Source organism: Rhyacophila brunnea, unplaced genomic scaffold (assembly GCF_057557595.1).
Source record: "Rhyacophila brunnea isolate RB1 unplaced genomic scaffold, BYU_Rbru_1.0 scaffold_3, whole genome shotgun sequence".
Classification (NCBI taxonomy): Eukaryota; Metazoa; Arthropoda; class Insecta; order Trichoptera; family Rhyacophilidae; genus Rhyacophila; species Rhyacophila brunnea.
This window is the reverse complement of record NW_028232965.1, coordinates 35,823,161-35,844,506: the sequence shown is the minus strand read 5'-3', so window position 1 is coordinate 35,844,506 and position 21,346 is coordinate 35,823,161. Positions and strand designations below refer to the sequence as shown.

Genomic DNA, 21,346 nt, shown 5'->3' with positions numbered 1-21,346 from the left:
GATGAAGCTTAAAGCTATAATTATTTTGGACATGAGATCAACCCAACCATACTCGGGATAACCGACCAGACCGTCAGTAGGAAAACATACACTCAATCCTGCGTTAGGGCTTTTATATTGCGGCCGACCTGACTAGTCTGGTCTGCGTGATGTCACCTGACCTGTGCTGTTTAGTATATATTGACATAATTTTTTTTCTTAGTATCTGGCCAGACATCGCAGAACATGTGCATCTAAAATTCTAAACCGAGACAGTAAAATATGATTGGCAAAAAATGGCAGAACCTCGCTCGACTCAGTCTGGATAGACTTTCCCAGTTGTCAGTTTTAAACTATGGCCGGATTGGATTCATCCAGTGTAAGTGTAGCCTAAATATAATAATATGTTATTATTATGAAAGTGATAGCTGAAGCAGCTAGATGGAAGAGCATGTCCCTAGATTTAACTATCATACATCTGATTTTTATTTCCATATTTCACACGCAAGTGAAATGGCAGTGTTGGCGTCTAAATACCGCTTTACAAATATACTTTGTGAAGGCCCATTGCAAATGAAAGAAGTAAATAATATGTTGAAAATAGGTTTATTCATTTTTATAACATATTATAACCATATACATAATATGGAAGTATCAACATAGTAATTTTACATGTAAGTGGTATGTATAAACTTCTTTTATGAACTAACTACTACATATTATCTACGTAACTAGTTTATTACATAATATTATTGTTTTGTGACATGTTATACATCAGTTTTTTTTTATATTTTTTAACTTTTAAGCGAGTAAATAAGTGCTATTAAATAAATAATAATAAAAAAAACAATACAAATAAATTATGGCTGCTCATAATCCCCATGCATTGCTAGGATTAGTTCTCAATACCATGTAGATCGTAGAGATCAAACCGCCTCAAAAAAAAAAATTAATACAATCTCGCACTATAAGGTACCTATATTTTTTCAAGTATAATCTCATTTTTCATTTTCGTTGTCACAATGATTGAGAAAGATAAACATGACATTTAAATATAAATGCAGCTAGACTCAACTTTCTATGTACCTAACATTAACCATAAACAATAGTAAAAAATAAAAGCACCGCTCTCGTAACAAAAAGAAAAAACAAAAATTAAATACAATGGACAGAGATCCTCCCAAATACAACCGTACAAATGACATCATTTTAGAAAAAAAATGTTCCAATCATCCTTTGTACATTTTTTTTACAAATATTCACAAAAATAGATATGGATATGATAGAGTTGAAAAATTTCTTTCGTAACAAATCTGAAATGTAATGCAATACAGTATGTACAAAATATTTTAGAATTTGACATTTTTGTAAAAAAAAATTATCACCGCTCACGAACCTTCTCTGATAACATTTTTAAAATTAAATCACTGCACATTTTTTTTCATACAAATCGTCCATAATTTTGTCAATAGAACATTCATTTCCTCAGTGATAATTAATTGATAATAATGTATAAATATCGAATTGTGCGAATTTTTTTGAATACAACATGCACCAAATGCATCCGACGCTTAAAACAAGCTACATATTGGGTCCCTTTTGTGAAAAAGATATTGATTTAAATTTTATTGTTACGACAAGTTAATTTATGACAATTACATTTTCCTCGAAAACTTCTACATAATAATATTAAGTACACATTTTACTGATAATGTTTCAGGTATCAAGAATTGACTGCGAGTTAAAGTTGTCAAACATTCAATGTAAATATTTTTTTTCTATTTACAACACATTTCAACGGTAAAATTTCAATTCAATACGATGAATTTATCACAATTTCAATTTAACAATAATGATAAATTCGAGTTAGAAAAATATTTACAATCATGAAATCGAAAATGTTTTACATTTCGTCGACCGGTTGTTCTTTTTGTAATTTTGCCTGAGTGACAGCATCACTCGGAGGAGGATTGTGCTTTCCCAGGGATTCTAAGTTTCCGTGATGCGAGTCGACTCGGTTGATCTTTGCCTTGAGATCGTCCTTCGGGTCAGAGACATGAACGGGGTGAGGTTTGGCAGACGGTTCGCGGGGTTTGGGTCCTGAGTCTTTAGGCAAGGAGCATAACTCTTTCGGAACCGCCGAAACACTCTTGACTCGTTCGGCGTTTAAGAAATCTCCATTTTGCTTCAGGGCGCCGTTAGAAGAGCGAGTCGACCCATTCATGTGAGGCGGATCGTGAGATTCGGACTTGAGGAGATCGGGAGTCGAGACCGTATTCGTTGTCGGAGTCTTACCGTGATCCATACCGGCAGCCAGAGATGTAGAAATAGGTTTTGAGTCACCAGACAGACTGGAGAAAATTGTATCTTCTGCAAAACAATTTTTTTTAATAAAAAGAATTATTACAAATTAATATGAATTCAAGACGAAACATTACCCAGTAATGCGTCGATTACATTGAGCTACTTTACGAGCTGTTTGTTGGCGAATTTAAAAGCCGGCGATTCAGCTACTGCGATTGTGATGATGACACACAAAACTTTCCATTCGCTGAGAAGCTAAAAAACTAGCGACTATTTTGACAGAACGTAGCTCGTTTTTTTACCGGGAGGTTGCTACTACGCTCTACTGCGCAGACGCAGTAGGCCCACACGCCGGCGTGTAGCGTGTCAAGTTGACCGTAGATTGTTTACAATCTGTTTGTTAGCTTGTACGATGATGACACTGGGCGACTTTACAGGCAGATTGTAAATTCGCCAACAAGCAGCTCGTAAATTAGCTCAATGTCATTGACGCTTTAGTGACACATTTAAAAATATTAAGTAGTTTTGTAAAAAGAACAAATGAAGAGGTAATTTTACAACGTTTTTATTATCATATCAACAGAAAATTTAAAAATATTGTATATAAAAAGTTCTTTTTATCTAATATATATTTATTAATAATTTTAAACCAAAAAAATACATTTTTTTGTTGGCTCTGGCATGTTCTGTTTAGATCAATCTTTTCAGTGTACTTGATGTGATTTTCAGTACTCAACAAATTCAACATCAAATTAAACAAAAAAAAAAAACAACTAAATATTCTAATTCTTGATAATGGCAAAATTCAACAGGTTTATGAATTTTCAAACAGCATCAAATCCATTTAATCCAATCATGTCATCGCAAAGGCAGACGTCTTGATGAATGTCATAAGGTGATCAGAAAGACGATGTCTTTGTTCTGTTATTACTAAACACAAACTGAACTGTTTAGGAAAGAGGAATGAAAATGATGTATTTTCTTATGTTGTCAAAAAGTGGATTTGACCGAATTTTAAAATTACCTCCTGAAATGTCACTGTTGGTGAATCAATGAAAACTTAGTCAATACAAGAGTGTAACTTAAATTTTCGCAGTCCTAAGGAGTGATTTCATAATTTTCAATTTATGTTACTCGAGTACGGTGGTCAAACATTTTAATGCTGCCTCTTCACAATGGTCCATGTAGGGTGAATGTACGCGGTCACCATTGTGAAGAGGGGGACATACGCGTTGTGTGGTCTACGGCAGGCAGTGTCAATGTTTCAACAGACATCAAAGGACACCAACTTTCGCCTTGCTTGGGCCATTGTGAAAGAGAGCATAACAGTTTTTCCCACATTCCCGATATAGGTTGTCGTGACACTTAAATATGGGACATTGAATGAATTGAAAAATGCAATTTTAGCATGAATACATACTTTTGTCTTGACCTCCCGGGCGGATTCGTTACGAAAAATCGCACAGGCGTAACGAAAAATAAAGTCACAAAAGTAGCGCAGCCGATAGACTCCAGTCGGCCGCGAACGGCGCTTCGGGAATGATGTGTAAACCCGTACCCCACAATTTATTTTATTTTCTTTTGAATTCGGACAACCAGCATTCAAAGAATCAGTTGGCAAAGCATGTTCCATGTGTAATAATTTTAGCCGTCAGGGTTTAATTTTGGTGTACAGATTATGCATTTACCAGTAATCATAACGCTGAAAAAAAGATTCCCACCAAAAAGATCCCATGTTTCCCAAATCTGGCCCCTCAACACTTGAACATTGAAGAAAAAAAGAGTTTCTTCAAATTATACATGCAACAGAAGACCTGGATGACTGAAACTGATACGGAGGAAGTTTTTGAAGGAGGCCAAGACTCACCCGTCAAGGGATTTAGTGCCATAAATGATGCTGATGATAAAATAAAATTGCAATCTGCTCATGACGAAAACCAGACCAAATTCAACATGGTAAATTCCATCGATTAAATGTTGATTCTGCGATTGTGGATACTATGTATATTTATGACTGGTGTACCATTTTGAGGTGAAGACGGCTGCGGTGAAGCACGAGGGGATAATCCTCCGTGCGGTAAGCTCGCTGCCCTCTCCTCCCGGCCTCCGATTACCATTCCCAGAACCCTGACAAGAAAATATATAACGAATTTCACTTTTTATTGATGAATCAAAAGATCGTCCGTTCCTAATAAGATCATAATGGGCCTCCATAGTGTGGAGGCTTGTATCAACATTTTTTTTTTTACAAGAAATGGATATTAGCCACTTTCTCAACCTATTGGGTCCTTACTCTTGACAAATTGAAAAACAATATATGAATTTGCCAGACCCAGAATTTGAATCTGGGACCCACGACATTATACGTTGACGCGTAAGCTGCTACACAATATTTAAATTGAGCATAACTCATAAATAAAATGCAATACTTACAGATTACTTTAGAATGTGTCTCCTACAATTAGCAGCATTAATAAAAAAATTGATTGTAGGTAAAGTAGATAAAAATATCTTATGTAATATAAAACAATAATAATTTGATCGATAAGAGATTTCAATTAAAAAAAGGTGCAAGGGGTTTCACCTGGAACATTCCAAGTCTCCGAAAGATGGCGGCGGCAGTTGCGGCGTTGACGGAGTGACAGGCGAAGCGGACGCATTCTTGTTTGCTTCCAATGTCGGCTCTTCAATTTCTACAGCCCAACCTTCTTCCACCAGAACTTGACTCACATTTATATCCTTCCCTGTAAGTCATTAGACAAATAAATATTATATTACGAGGGTGGGTCAATAATTCCTTAGAAAAAAGCATTAAAACAGTTTTTATTTTTGTATTTTTTTTTATTTCTCAACATAATCTCCTTGGAGCTCAATACACTTGGTTAGACGTTTCTCAATTTTTTTTAAACCGTCAGAAAAATAAGTTTTCGGAAGGTCCTCAAAATAAGCATTTGTCCGATCGATGACTTCTTCATTTGAAAAAAAAACGTCCACTTAGCCATTTTTTTGAGTTTGGGAAAAGGAAAAAGTCACTGGGGGCTAAATCTGGCGAATACGGTGGGTGGTCGACCAATTCGAACTTCAATTCTTCAATTTTAGCCATTGATCGTAAACATGTGTGAACACGGGCATTGTCCTGATGAAAGAGGATTTTTTTCTTCAATTTTGTTTTTTAGCTGGTCCAATAAAGATGCATAATAATCCCCTGTTATTGTTTTTCCTTTTTCCAAATAGTCAACGAAAATAATTCCACGTGCATCCCAAAATACAGTAGCCATAACCTTACCAGCTGATTTTACGGTTTTCGCCTTCTTTGGACATGGTTCGCCTTTCGCAATCCACTGCTTTGACTGTTCTTTCGTCTCGGGAGTATAGTGGTGTATCCATGTTTCATCTACAGTCACAAAGCGATGAAAAAATTCATCCGGATTGCGTTGCATGAGCGACAACAGGGCTTTAGAGGCCACCACCCTATTGCGTTTATTGTCGACTGTGAGCAAACGCGGCACCCATCTTGCAGAAATTTTTTTCATGCCCAATTTGTCATGTAAAATAGAAATGACGCTACCTTTTGAGATCCCTGTAACCTCAATTATCTCACTCAACTTTAATCTTCGGTCACTTAACACCATATCGTGGATTTTATTGATCATTTCTGGTGTAGTCACCTCTACAGGACGTCCTGAGCGTGGTTCATCCTTTGTTGATGTACGACCATGTTTAAATTCATTTAACCAGTTATAAATAGTTGCAAGTGAAGGAGCAGATATGCCGTGAACTAAATCCAACTCATTTTTTATTTCCTTTGCTGTTAGCCCTTTTATATTAAAATGTTTAATAACAGTTCTAAACTCAATTTTCTCCATTTTTGTAAACAAGCAATTTTTTTTTTTAAATGTACGAGAAACACACAACAACCCGACCAATCTGATTGAAACTTCGTAGCATACTGAATCGGTAGTGCCGCTGCATGAAAACAAACCGCTTACAGTACGAGTCGCGCCACCTGTGGGGTTTTCTAAGGACTTATTGACCCACCCTCATACAAGCTACATAATCCATCCGAGAATGTGCGACAATCTAAACACCTGTTACTTAATAAAATTATTTGATTTAACACTCAAATGTTTTTATTTTTCTCTTGACTTTTCACTTTCCAATGTATTTGTGAAACTAATTTTATTATTCAGTGTGTTATAAATTTTGAATGTGAAGGAGTAATTCTATTTTTTTTTTTGTAAATCTGTCATCAATAATTTACTATAAATAATGTATTTCAAAAGTGAAACACTGCACAATCTTTACTTCTCCGTGTCAATGTAAAATTGTAGTTATATAGAAAATACAAATGATTATTGGAATAAACAAATTCTACTCCTTGTAAAAAAAATATTCAACAGAATTTTTATCCTCATTATGTATTAGATAAATGAGATTGTAATAGGGAAAGATGTTGCTCCCGATTAAAATGAAAAACTGTATTTTAAGATAAACAGATGTATAATAAATGAGATTGTAATAGGGAAAGATGTTGCTCCCGATTAAAATGAAAAACTGTATTTTAAGATAAACAGATGTATAATATTACCATCTTTAGTGTCATACAATTTGACTCCGGGAATGGGGGAACCTTCTCGTGTGTCACGGGCCGTTTTATCTGTTTCCGATTCGGTGATCTCCTTGACCTTGCGATCTCTGAAAGCGCAAGTCCTCGACCAGAGTCTCTTCCATCGGCAAACCTGATTTATGAATTAAAAAACAAAACCTCTAAATCATGAAATTTGTATGACAATTCAACAAAAAATAAATTTGGAACTGACGATTATTTAGAGAATTTATATTAATATTTAACTTTTGCTGACCTAGATAACTTCACAAACAACTGTATGTTTTTATGAGATTACAATGCTCTATCTATCCTCTTTTAATGTGGCTTTCACTCAAGTCATTAAGATATCTTCGATGACTTCATATTTCATTCGAGTGATTATGATATTTTGTTTATTCTATACAATGGGAGTGTGCGGAAACAGCAAGCCAAGGGCCATCTGGGCTGAGATGATAATGATTAAACACCGGCCTGTTGACGTTTTTAACCGTCAACCCATAAAAAAACACATTAAATTGGTGGACGAATCCAATATCCTAAGGAGACTTTTGCCCAAATTATTCTTAGTATGGATTTCTACAATTTGTCAGTTGTTTTTTCTGCCGGCTCAGGTGCGAAGGTACTTATCATAATTATCTTGCGAAAATAATTTTAGCTGAGCGGCGTATTGCAAACAATTTATAATAACATGTACCAATTAAAATTCTCGGGTGACCACTTTTATTGTTCTTTTTATCGCAGCAATTTTATTGTAAGCAATAGTGAACCATTTTATACAATGCGTATAAAATACATGTTTTAATAATTATATTTCTAAGAACTTTTTCGTAGGTACGTACAACTACTATGCATACAAATACCAATTAATTGATACCTACAAATATTGAAAGATTTTGTCCGTGGACCTTGAAATATTCTAAAAGTATCATATTGATACCATTACCAAGTATGTGTATAGTATCAAAACAATAGGTTTTCTGGAAATATTCGTTTGAATAATTATTATATAATTATAATATATTATGTTATTATATATTGTGTATTGCGTCAGCCGTAATTGCATTCTTCTAAAGGTTTTGCACTTACGTTCATTATAAATATTACGTTAATACATTTAGATTTAGAATATTACAGAGCTACTTATCCGCAATGCCACACATTTTACTACTTGATAAAATGTAGGTTACCGTTAATTTAAAAAAAACTCATCGCCCGTCCCATTTAAGGTTACATGTAAATTGTACGTAATACATTTCACCGTGGCACAGTTTACGGTGAGCTTTCTATTGGAAAAAGATGACCGTATACTATAAGATAAGATATCCAATTTTATTTGATTCAATATGAATATTAATTCAATTTTCATAGCCGATTGTGTCAAAATTCATAAATTCAATAATGAAAACCTAACCTAACAAAAAATTATCCGGTAATCGGCTATTTTAAAAATTTGTTTGCCACTGGCTTCTTGTAAACCGACAAGAACCGTGTTTTATTTAGACATGAATTTTATCTCAGTACTATACGACCTAAAGAGGTTGAACAGTCTTTAATATACGACCATTATATTATTACCGATACAATATTTCGGATACGGCGAACTGTATATGTACCTACAGATTTCCAGACACGCCCATTTATTTATGTATTTCGGTATTATTATTTGATTTAAATGCACATAAAGAGTAAAATAAACTATTAATGATATAAAACGACAGGTACCTAGACACATATTCCTTTAATAAACACGTAATATGAAAGTTTTAAATTTTTTTCTACTTTCGTAATTTTGATATACAACATATTTTATCGTAACAAACATTTTCAATTGAATAACATAATAATAACGAAATATAGGTGCATATTGTTGCGTACATAAAAATTAACTTTAATAAAAAACTAACTGGTTGGTGATATTAATTTGTACTTATTTATTAAATGACTGATTTATATAGATAGGTACGTTATGAGATGGGGTAACTTTATCGCTGAAAAATTTGCTATGTTTAAAATTCATCAACTGTAGGTGTCAAAAAAGGTTCTCTATCGATGACAAATTTTGAATTGCTTGTAATTGCTTCATAAATGAAGAAAGTGAACAACTTTAAAATGAATTATTTTCAATACAATATTATTTATCATCATCAGCTGTGGTATACACCAATATAGTATATATTTTTTATCGAAATACAAGATTTTGTACACACGGCGGCTGATGTAGCGTAGCCATCTATGAAACTGTGGGTTGCGGGTTCAATCCGGCAGATGGGAAAAATAATGCATATTGTTTTTTCAGCATGTACCTACTCGATCTACTGAATGAATTTAGTGGGTTGGGCGAATGGACTAACAATAATAATTATTCCTCGTAAAGAAGGGTACGTTAATAGGTGGGTATAACTTGCACTTCGTAGAGATATATGTTTTCAAATTAGGACTGAAAATTGTATCCATCTAACTATCATTATTTTATGTATGCGTATTGTACTTAAATCAGTTGTTTAAGACAATTCAGTCACGTAACAGAATATAGAAAGCTCCATAAAGACAATGTTTTACTTAACTCCCTTTTTATTTAAAGGATATTGTGTACTAAGTATAAAATTATTAATCCACGACGTTCACAAAATGATATGTAATTTAAATAAGAGTAAGTGAAGCAATTTATAAGTATACCTAATAAAAAGCAACATGTATACGTCTCTAGTCAAGAGTATTGATAAGTCGCGCAGCCCTTGTTATCATATTAATAAGTAAGGAATTCAAAGATGTAATATTACATACCTATGTATGAGTATGTAGATATTTAATACACAACAAATAAATATACGAAATGTACAATAAGAGCTTAAGAAAATTATAAATCATCCAATTAACTATTTTTTTATTCAACGAATAATTCTCAAGATTTGACAATGTAACATTTTTAATTGAAGATATCTACATAGTTTGAAAGCACATCAAAGAAAACTGAAAAGATCTTATTAAAAAATAATACGATGCCCAGCAGGATACAAACCTGCGCCCACTGGATTCGCGCCAATGTGCTCTGCCAACTAAGCTACCTGCGTTATATTCAATTGCGATGTAAATCATTCATCACAAATATATTCAGCTAAGCTGAAATTTAAGAGATACGTCCCTCAACAGCTATTATATATTTTCATATGATACATTTATTTTAAATATGTTAACATATTATAAATATTATTAGCTACCGCAATGGGAAGTTTTGTTGAATAAATTCATATGAATAGTCGTCTGTAGGTAGATACAAGTTTGACATACTGTCCACGTATTATGATGACGAAGAGTTTTGATTCTTGGAGTAAAACATGCAGAGTTGTTCGAGGTAGATTGTAGATTTACCCAAGGGCCAAAACATCCTCCATGCAAATAACATCATATTAAATAATAGTAATTTGGTTTGCAAAATTATTTAGTGTTTTATCCAAATCTATTGTGATATTTCAGCCAAAATACATAGTACAGTGCACAAAATGTAGAATCGAGTGCGATGATGGCATCGCATGCACAAGTTAAATCACTGCCATTTGAATTCATACATTCAGTTCGGATGCGATGATCTCTGGAAGTTCTCACATACTTGTTATTTTTTTCTCCACCGTAGATCACATTAAATAGTTAATGAACTACTGTGACCGTATTCTTCAATAATTTGTCTAAATAAGTAGGTACTAAACTATACTAATACCATCGCTTCTACATAATGAAAATTCCTTGGTATCCATAAAGATACTATAACAATAATATTTATTTCATAATTCATTGTACCTACTACATCGTACACCTTATTTTTCTGAAAAACATAGGTTTAATTAAAAAATGTTGTAATATTAGAGTTCGTCCCCAAAAAAAAAAAAGAGTCTAATAATGATATAATGGTAAACTGCGGGTACAACAATTTTGTTAATACCTGAGTGAGTTCTTCGAATCTTTCAATGGCACGAGGGTTCCAGTGATGTTGATCGTCCGCCTGTGAGTCATCGGGATCAGGGATGGGCGCGACTCCGGCCAGGAAGCACTCTACGGCTTGGAAGCGCAGGCGCAGCATGTCAGTGCGCAGAGCTAGCAACTCCGACTTAGCCACGTACTCGTTGTCTCCGTAATCCACAAAATACACGTCGCACACTTGCTGCTTGCCGTCGAATTCGTTTTGCTTTATTTCAGCCACCTGAAAAGATTATGAACATCGGTAAACAATAAATCCTTTCATGTTTTGCACATTTGTTATATTATACATGTATTTAGTTAGCACTACCAGAAGATGTTAAAGAAAATCGTGTAGTTCAAACTCCAAGTTTCCCCCTACAATACTCAATAATGTTTAGCGGATTTGGCTAAAATTCTAAATTAATAAGATAAGAGAAAAAGGATTTTAATTTGCAGATATATTCACATACAATATTTCTCAGTGACACAACAGCAACTTCATGTGAATTAGTATTGGTCGTAGTACATTGAATTCATTAAGGTAGCTCCATATTATGAAAACCTTCTGAAATGGATGCGTTGAAAACGATCCATCCTTGAATGATATCAGCTGCCCTATTCAGTGTACCCGCCTCAAATACAATCTGCCCCGCTGAGATTAGTGAGGAGTTGTCACCTCGGTTACCCAACGCAACTTGAATCTGCGACGTGGTAATCTACCGCATCTTTCGCACAACTTCCATTGCACATGCTTATTATAACAAATTATTTATGTTTTTTTGGAATGCGCATGCGCACTAGAGAATATGAGGTCTTTATATAATTTAAGTACTGCGAATATGTATATACCTAACTATTTGCTGCAAATTATAGAATGACATAGATTTGCAGGTGATTTATTACTACGATTATAATTTATTATCTCCACATATTTCTCACCTATTTATAATTAAAATAATAATTACTGCTGTTGTATGAAAATCAAAGAACATGTCTAAACCTTTTCAAAAGAATGATAACCTATTTTCCATAAAAAAACAATGAACACAATGGTATAAATATAAAACGATTATAGTGATATACCAGTGTCACAGATGATGATCATTTTTTTGCACCGGCTCAATGAGCAAAAATTTTTCTTAGCCTTATTTTATTTATATTTTAGCAACCTCAACCGTTTTTTTTTTGAAAATTATCTTTCATCTTGATTTTTTTTTGGATCTTATTGTTTATATAATTATTCGATACGTTTACATAAATATTATGTGTATATCATTTTTAATGGGGAGGAAAGAAAGCATGTTAAAAGGCCACGGATTTGGTGGCTAAATGGAAAATGAATGAAACTGAATTTTTGAATATATGGCATTAACCATTGGCACAAACGACTCAATATTAGAGGATTAGAAGTATTTAAGTAAGACATTATAAAATCATTGTCAGTTTTGAAATGAACAAAAAATTACAATTTTTAAAGAAACCTCTATCAAACTAATTGTATGGAATCTTAAGTATCTTTTAAACAAATTCACATTAATACAATTGCTATTACACTATTTGACAGTAGGACGCATACAAATTTAATGATCTAGCACCCTACAGACGTCGCGGATAAAACTTGCGGCAAATATCGTGACCCGCATCACCATTCACAGATTCGAATACGGACTGAATAGAGTATCATTTATCACGGATACAGCTATTTTTTGGAATATTTGCGACATGTTTGAATAAACCTGTTGAAGTGTATTTTACAATAATTTACTTGCCTTCGCTCTGTACCACTTTCCATCGTGTCGGAACACTGCTGCCACTATTTGTCCTACTTGTATGTCTTCCAACTGAAAAGATGGTTTAAGAAAATTTCATGGTAAAATATAGTGTTGAAAATGACATGGGCAATAAATATGTTTTTTTTTTTTAATTTCTTAACTTTTAATTAACTAACTTAATTCAACTTAATTTCTATAACTTGTGGTTCGGAACACTAATAGGTCACAACACACCAGCAATACTCACATGGCGACAAACCACGCCTCGAATTATAGCTGTCTGTCTCTAGGTTTATGTAATTTCTTTTAATTATCATGTCTTTCGACTTTAAAATTAACAAAACTCAACATGTACAGCAAAATCTTCAATTGGGTCAATTATTGTTTTGAACTTCATCAAATATGATAATATACATGGAGAATATAATATTTAATGTGATGAATGACATATAATAGATAAAAAAGAAAAATAATAATGATGTGTGTTAAGATAGAAAACAGTTCCGGATGAGTAAAATAAGTGAGAGGCATACGCAGGATAGTACAGACCTTGCTTGCTTCTCTATTGTCGGCGTCACTGTAAAACTCGGTCATCATGTCGACGAGCTTGTCGAGTTGCTCCACCTGCGGTCCGATAATTTGCAACCAGAAGCGGGACGGCGAAGACACGGCTGACACAAATACTTCCAGAAGGGCTCCATCGTTTCCTAACCGCGCAAACATCAAAATTAAATCATAAGATAAATGGATTGGGGGGTATGGATAATAAAGGTAATATGACTAAAACATACATATTCAATCAAATGCAAGCATCTTTTTTTTAAAGAATATTTTTATTCGATTTCACACAGTACAATAGACATCATTCGTATGAAATCATAGAGTTGAAAACATACCACAAAAATCAAAGTTTGAATATACAGTAATACCGACTTTAACGAAAACTCAGTAGGCACCTACATGCAGTAACTGAGTACCAGCGCATAATATATATTTTTAAAATATTCATAGGAAATTACTTGCAAACATACATAAATATGGAAGATCAATATATTTATGTGTAAACTGTAAGCAGTGGACTGGCAGAACGGACATTCGGGATGGGTATATTTTGTTACGGAATGATGCAATTTGAATACGTTACATATGAGAATTTTTAAATACACCTAATAATAAGGTATTAAATCTGTTATCCGTCAGGATATTGACAAATTTTACAGTGATACAAACAGTTAAAGCTAATTATACCTTTCAAATTTAAGCAGACAATAACATATGAAAATTTAATAAAAACTAATTTGCAGTTGCCAACATCTATGAATATTATGTATATAGTCCCGTTTATAGTTTAAGAACATAGTGTTTTGTAAAAAGGGCGAATTAACCAAAATGCTATTTTACAGGAGGATTTTTAACTTTTGACATTTATTTGTTTATTACCTGTAGATGATTATAAATATCTAACAAGTTTATAATAAAGCTTAGAAAGAATACTGTCATTATAATAGGTATTATTATATAATATTTTAAAAGGCCTAATATGTCACATTTGCTTTTTATTTCGTAATTTTAATTAATTTAATTTTAGTCGATTATCGTTTTTAAGTACTTTCCTGTGGAGATACAAATTCGCCGTTATTACACAACAAAGCTAGTGGGGTACATATTGTATTTTCATTAAAATCTCAATTTCGTCAAAATGGTTGATTCGCCCTTTTTATAAAACACCGACGATATATAGCTTGGAATGATATTTTTCCCTCTGACAATGATTTTTCTATTAAGAATGTAAATTACTGAAACTCATCTATGTAATTCGTTAAGTAAAGTACTAATTACTGTATAATATCTCATAATGATACATTACCGTGATTGTAAAATTTTATCTCTATAATTTATTTGTTAGATGGGATTAATTATCGTGATGAAGAAAAACACGTAAAAAAATAATTCCTTATTAATTGCTAATCACACAATGAATTGAAAAGTAAATTGCAATCAAAAAGAAAAAGTCCATCCTCCCATCTACTAAAACAATTTATATAAGCATATGTACATAATTTTTGTATTTTATTTGTACAATGACAAAGGACATGATACATTATTTACTTTTGGCTAAAGTTTTGTTAGTTAATTCAAACAATTTTCACACAAGTTTTTCTATTAATAGGCTGCGAAAAGATTATCACAAGACAACACAAACGTTTATTAGCGGTTATATATAAATTAATCCCACAAACACAAACACATTGCACGATTATTATGCTTACATAAAATTGTCTCCAGATAATAATTGCAATTTTGCAATTGCAAATTGGCAACATTGATATAAATGACTAATGAAATTGTTGGCCACTCTCCAACATAAAATTAATATTTTAATTTTAATTAAAACTTTTGGTACTGTCAAAAAACAGCAGCCGACATCAGCAGGAAAACCGAGTTGATAATAAAATTTGCTAACCCGAAATCCCGCTCGATTTGTTGATGCTGAGATTGAAAATGGAATCTTGGGGTTTCAGGATTAGTTTTCATATGATTTTCATTGGAAATTATGTATTTTTGAAAACCAAAGACGAATAACTTAATGGATATATTATTGGATTATAGTTGTTCAATAAATTAATATAAAAATAAACAACACATACTGTGATGTAACATGTAACTATGTTAATACATTCATTTTTTTACTATTAATGGAGAAATTACATACAATTTTTTGTCATAATTTACAAAATGGTTATTTTAATAAGTAATATTTCTTGAGTTATTTAAAATATCGTATTATATGAATATAGACATTATTCACTTTTATGGTATATCTTGATAATTACATATTTTAGAATTGAAAGTGTCACAGAATGTGAAATATTCATTAGATTTAAATTCATAGTAAAAACAGATTCATGTATTTTCACCACTAGTGGGATTTGAAATATTAATCCTGAAATCCAAGAATTGGGTTGCATCCCGAAATGAAATTTTTTGACAGTGTTAACTGTCAATAATTATTATGATTTCTAATTATTAGTTATGATATTTTTATTATCTGGTCAATTTTGTAAATGAAAATGATTAACTATGGAATTTTGAATATTGAGTGAAATAATATTTACCATCCTTTTAAGGATCACTGCTCTATTATGGTATCAAAATAAATTGAGATTCTCGGGTCGGACATCGACCACCGGACAGCGGTCGCAGTTTGTGAATATCACAAAAGAAAAAAAGAGAACTGTGGTGTAAAAGTTTGATACTTTAATGCAGAACTAGCCTGTCTAGATAATTTAAAATTATACAAGGTAGGTAGCGTATCCATTTTGAATGCTTTTTTAAGACATTTGTGAAATAGTCGCAGTGAAAATGTACATTATGTACACATCAGTGGCGAAGGGTGGAGGTAGGCTGCGGAGATTCAACATAAATAGTGCAGACTAAACTTTTTCAGTCATAATTAATTAATGTTTTCATTGAAGTAAGTATATAAATTGCATAAAATAATTCCTGCCTATAGATGAAAATATTCTTCAATCTATAAAATATCTAAAATTATGTATGATTTAATGGCAGAATTTTAGATATTTTATAGATGGATTTTAAAAACTAATCGATACCATCTGCAATTTGTATTCTTAGTTCAATGAAAACAAATAAATATGACTGACAAAGTTTAGTGTGCACTATTTATGTCGAATCTCCAAAGTCTATCTTCACCGTTCGAAACTGGTATGTATATATGTATAAAAATACAACCTGTAAATTTAGATAGTTCATTATTATAACACATAATATTATGTATAAGGTATACCCAGAATTATTTTAAAATAATACAGTTTCCAAGTAGATATTATTCTTAATAGTATCAGGGCGAGAGAGAGAGAGAGAGAGAGAGATCATTTCGTATCATTCTATAAGTTTTATACTTAACCGTAGATAAGTCATTTATTTTTGTAGTCTTGATAATGGTATTACAACCGAAATAGTTATCGACTTTAAAAACATCTTCCACAAAATGCTCACTCAATTACTAAATTCCTCTGTTATTAAAATGTGCTGGCTATGATAAAAATTATCTGTGGGCGATAATCTTCAAAATCGAAAATTGAGTAAAAATGGCTGATGAACCATAATACACATATGCACAAATGAGAAAAAGGGTAAGTCAAATCAACACCTCTGAATTACTAAATTCCATACAGAAACATTCAAGTTCTCATACAAAATGGTCTAAAAATTAATCTTGTTTTTGGCTGTCCTGAAAAGTAGCGATTTAAGACTTAAGGTGACGCATCAGTGAAACGCCAAATAATGTTCAACTGTACGCGCGACGAAAATTTGTACTTGCTTCGCATTCATTGAGAAAACGTGGAGTCGGACGCACGTCACTTTGCTGCGTGATGGCGACGGGCCAATTAATTCTAAAATTGTGTAAAGATGACTAAAAACTTTACCCATTTACTTTAAAAAGCAAACATGTCAATGAATATATTATTATTGATACTAATAGAATAATAAACAGAACATAAAATGGACGTATGTTGGATTTATATGAGAAATAATATTTCGTTTGACAGGCGTCATTTTCACCCGCGACCCGCAATCCGCACATCGCCTAGCAACGATCTTTTTAGACCGTGCCTCAACTAATGCATGGCCTTAACACCTTCTTCCTTTCGCACACAGATATAATTCAAGGTGAACTTGAACATAACTATTCGAAAAGAAATATTTTTGAGTAAATGTTCCATGGATCTAAAGAAATGATGATCTGATGCCGCAAGCTTCTCAATCAAGCTTTTTTAATATTTTTGGATTGTTTTTGCTGCATGTCATTGCGCAATTTCATGCTACACTGTAACTAACCAGTTTTTTGCTGACTTGCCTAGATACCATGTCAATTTCATGAAGATGTCTTAACACTGTCGACCAAATGGCCTTGAATGTCAACCATTTCTAGCACCCTAAGTCTTGGATCCGGCTCAACCAGTGATTTTAAAGCATCATTATCGAATTCAGTACGACGCAGACTTCGAACACCATCAGATAAGTCAAAACCACCACCGGTAAATGTCAGAAAGAACATTGACACTTATTGACCTTCAAAATATGCCTGTAGATACCACAATTTTATTTTTGTTGCAGTTGTTACAATATGCAATGATGTATATTATGTTATTCTAAAGGTTGATAGTCTGATCTTTTCTTTTGGGATAATAGAAAAAAAATTTTGATTAAAGAAATCCACATAACAACTATAAACATCTTCGCAAACATTGGAGAATTAATTTAAAAACTAAAGATAATTTACTTGATGTCTTATGGGTACCCCTATTATACACTTTTATAACCTGCGTAGTTTGAGAACTTATTTATAAAACATTTTTCCATACTGGAACCATTTTTGCTTAAAAATTGACTAGGCTAGTTCTGCATTAGAGTAGCGATCTAGTGGAAGGGATAGCACAAGATGGCGTGATTTGATAGCGAGAGAGGCGGGCGACTTGGGCGAGGTGTCCTTCGCCGGCAGACACCCATCTTACCGGCGGAGGGAGTCTCCAGAGCGTCGCGTCTCTTGCCGGGCGTACCTGCATCTGTAGCGGGCTGAGGGTGGGCGTTGCCCGCCGCCGCTCCATGCCGCCCTCGGGGCTCCCTTTTAGACAGGTCCGTCTCCCTGCGATTCTTCTCCTCTTCCACCTGGAAGCATTACCCCAGTCAATGGATGCTAGTGAACCATCATAACGATCATGTGAATGTCAATGATATCATCACTATCTAACTGATTCTAATCTCTAAATTTATAAAAGCTGCAATGGTGCCAAACAAGATAAGGTTTTTTGAAATTATCAATTGTGAAGAAAAATTGTGTAACAGATCAATCAGTATTGGTGTCGGTCTATATTCAATTTATGCTGAAGAATAGGATTATTTTATAGTTATCTTAGAACTATCAAGACATATTATGTATTTGAAATTTCGTAATATTATGTTGTTGTCGAGTAACTTTATCATAAATTTGTCTGTTTAATAATAATAACAAGCCACATCACCAGATTTTCTTATCTTGTAGAAAATATATAATTTTGAAACACCTCAGAAAACATGGGAAAAATCCTAGAAAATAGGTATATCAAAAAATAGGACTCAAACCTCACATTTTTCACTGTCCCGATGAGTGCTCTTATCCTTTGAGCTAATGATCTGCTGACTTGTGCGAATTAAATCTAATATTTATGTCATCGAAGGTCCATCAATGATATCTTGGGTAATGTTTCAAAATTATGTATTTTCAAAGATATTATTTCTTACAACTGTAGATGGAATAAGAGCGATAATACTACTAACACATTTGGTAATTATGTTGACAGCCACTTTGATTTGTTCAGGGGCACCCTTGATGGTGATTTGTTTGTGCGCCGCTCGGCTGGTGTTGCCGCCTTGAGAGTCCACATTCACTTTTGCCCCGCTTATGTGACATGTCTCTCGGATGTTGTCTCCTCCGCGACCTTACCAATCAAACATAATGAAATTAGGGTGACATTAGTAAACACGTATTCAACGCAACATTTATTAAAATTCAATTAAAGTAGGTTTCATTTCAGCAGGGTTAAATTGAATTTTAAAAACTTACCAACACCATGTGCAATTTGTATTCTGAGAATATTACTGAGACTATAATCTACTATGGCTTGGATTCGGCAGGGTTGAATTGAATTTTAAAAACCAACAAACACTATCTACACAGCCTACCTCTGCCCTTCGCCACTACACATAGTGGCAGCTATATTTTGAAGCATTATAGAAGTGATGAAAAATGTTATTACTAACTAAAAAATAAAAAGGCAAGTTCAGAGTATTACCGATAATTTTACCAATGGCCCAAGTGGGGACAGTTATGACACTCTCTTCCATGCTGGCATGTTTCGCCACAATAGCTTTGATCATGCCTTCGGCTATGGCTGCGGCCTCAGCAGAGCCGCGGATGATACACACACGGTCAACATCTTTCTCATTGCCGGCATCATCCTTGAATGTAATTTGTGCACCACTCGTTAATTCCAATTCTTTGATTGCTATACCTCCGCGACCTAAAATGTAAATAGAGTAAGAAAAAAAGAATAAAATATAAATACGAGGACAAATATAATAATTATATATGTATTAACCAATGGATTATATTTTACCAATAATAGCAGGCGCTAGTTGAGTTGGTACTTTAACTTCAATAATAGCTGCTGGTATCTTCTTCCGTTTGGAAGATTGTACTTCTTCATTCTCCTTCTTGAAGATTAAGTAGAAGAGGACAGCAGTCGCGGCGCAGAGAGATACTCCCAATGCCACAGGCACTACAATCTTTGGACTTATAACCATATTTAAGCTTCTGTTTAAATCTTTACATTTATAGTTCCAAAAATAATCCTGTGTTTAAATGTGTACCTGAAAAATAGACAAAATAAATATTCGATTACCAAAAGAAATCATACTTTTGCACATCGCTGCTTAACCTGTAAACCGTCTAACTGCATTTGGGTAAATTGTACAGGAAATAGAATAAACTTAATAATTTAACTATCGAGAGGAATTTAACAATTTCAAAAATACTTACACAACAAATAAGCTGCACTATGAATTAATTTTAGTTTGCCTTTTATATACATATAAAGAAAATTTATACAAAGAACGGAGTTGTTCCATATACTTGCGATATTAAAAATTTGGCACCTGCAGTTGGTTGTTTTGTGTGAAGAACGATAACGAATTTATTTATAGGTTTAGGAGTTTGAGCATAGAAACATTCTTTATAACATAATGTCATCAAAATCTCATTTATGGTCAAAAGTGGAGCTGGTTTGCAGATTAAGCAGTCGACATGACTGTTGGACGATATTCACTTATTAATTTATGCAAATATATAATAACGGCTAAAGAAATATCATGAATTATTCTTAGGTAGATGGGTAGGTACAATTTTATTAACAACAATCAATATTCGAAGAAAAATTTTCATCTACACAACAAAATTAGTAGGTATATTAATTACTTTGTTAGGACTAGTTTCATATTAGATACATTGTAAGTGTTGCACAAAATATGCTAATAAAAGAATATTTGCGAAGTGAATTACGTCACCCCGAGTTAGATTTAAGTCGCGCTTATTAAATAAAAAAAAATCCTGTGAAGTGACGACTGTCGCGAGATGAGAGCACTCGAATTAACCGGCCTAATATTATGCCAGCGATGTCCTGGAATAGGGCCAAAATAACAGAAGGGAAAGGTTCTATAAAAGTAGGATAATTGAAGAGAACGCGCACCTTTGGGCTGTAATTAATATATAAATGGGCACTATTGCTTTGACACAAAAGACAACTACATAATAATAGATTTATTAATCTATTACGAAGTATGACATAAGAATAACAACATGTAACTTGGGAGATCGTAGAGACGAGGACTTGTTCAATGGATTAAAAACGCAAATATTATGAATGACAATTAGCACATAATCCGCACTATCTCTGAAATATAAACAAAATTTGCCATAAAGATTATGAAATACGAAACTAACCTATACAGAAACAGTATACATTGGAGAGGCTGGGGAATGATGGTATCAGTGTTTTCTGTACGTAATTTATTTTTACCAATTTGAAACAGTTGATTTTTCATTACTATTCAAACAAATAATAAATATTATTCCTTAGTGCAATCTTATTGAATTTGTTCAATAGTT

At 33.2% G+C, this 21,346-nt stretch overlaps 1 protein-coding gene across 4 annotated transcripts; it reads right to left on the bottom strand.

Annotated features, from left to right (window-relative positions):
* Positions 1-566: 566 nt before the first annotated feature.
* Positions 567-21,240, bottom strand: LOC147068279 (tudor and KH domain-containing protein homolog). Of its 4 annotated transcripts, none has more exons than XM_085953015.1 (12): positions 20,928-21,240; positions 19,800-20,052; positions 19,476-19,703; positions 18,961-19,121; positions 18,159-18,312; positions 13,168-13,325; positions 12,616-12,687; positions 10,830-11,087; positions 6,872-7,022; positions 4,868-5,027; positions 4,307-4,410; positions 567-2,349 (listed from the first exon to the last, which is right to left on the bottom strand). In XM_085953015.1, the coding sequence occupies exons 2-12, from the start codon at positions 19,984-19,986 to the stop codon at positions 1,883-1,885; spliced, it is 2,100 nt and encodes a 699-aa protein (XP_085809141.1). In that variant the 5' UTR covers positions 19,987-20,052; positions 20,928-21,240; the 3' UTR covers positions 567-1,882. The 4 variants fall into 4 exon arrangements, with proteins under 4 accessions (XP_085809141.1, XP_085809143.1, XP_085809140.1 ...); XM_085953017.1 differs by having other exon boundaries at positions 18,204-18,312; XM_085953014.1 differs by having other exon boundaries at positions 21,182-21,240.
* Between the last annotated feature and the right edge of the window lie 106 nt (positions 21,241-21,346).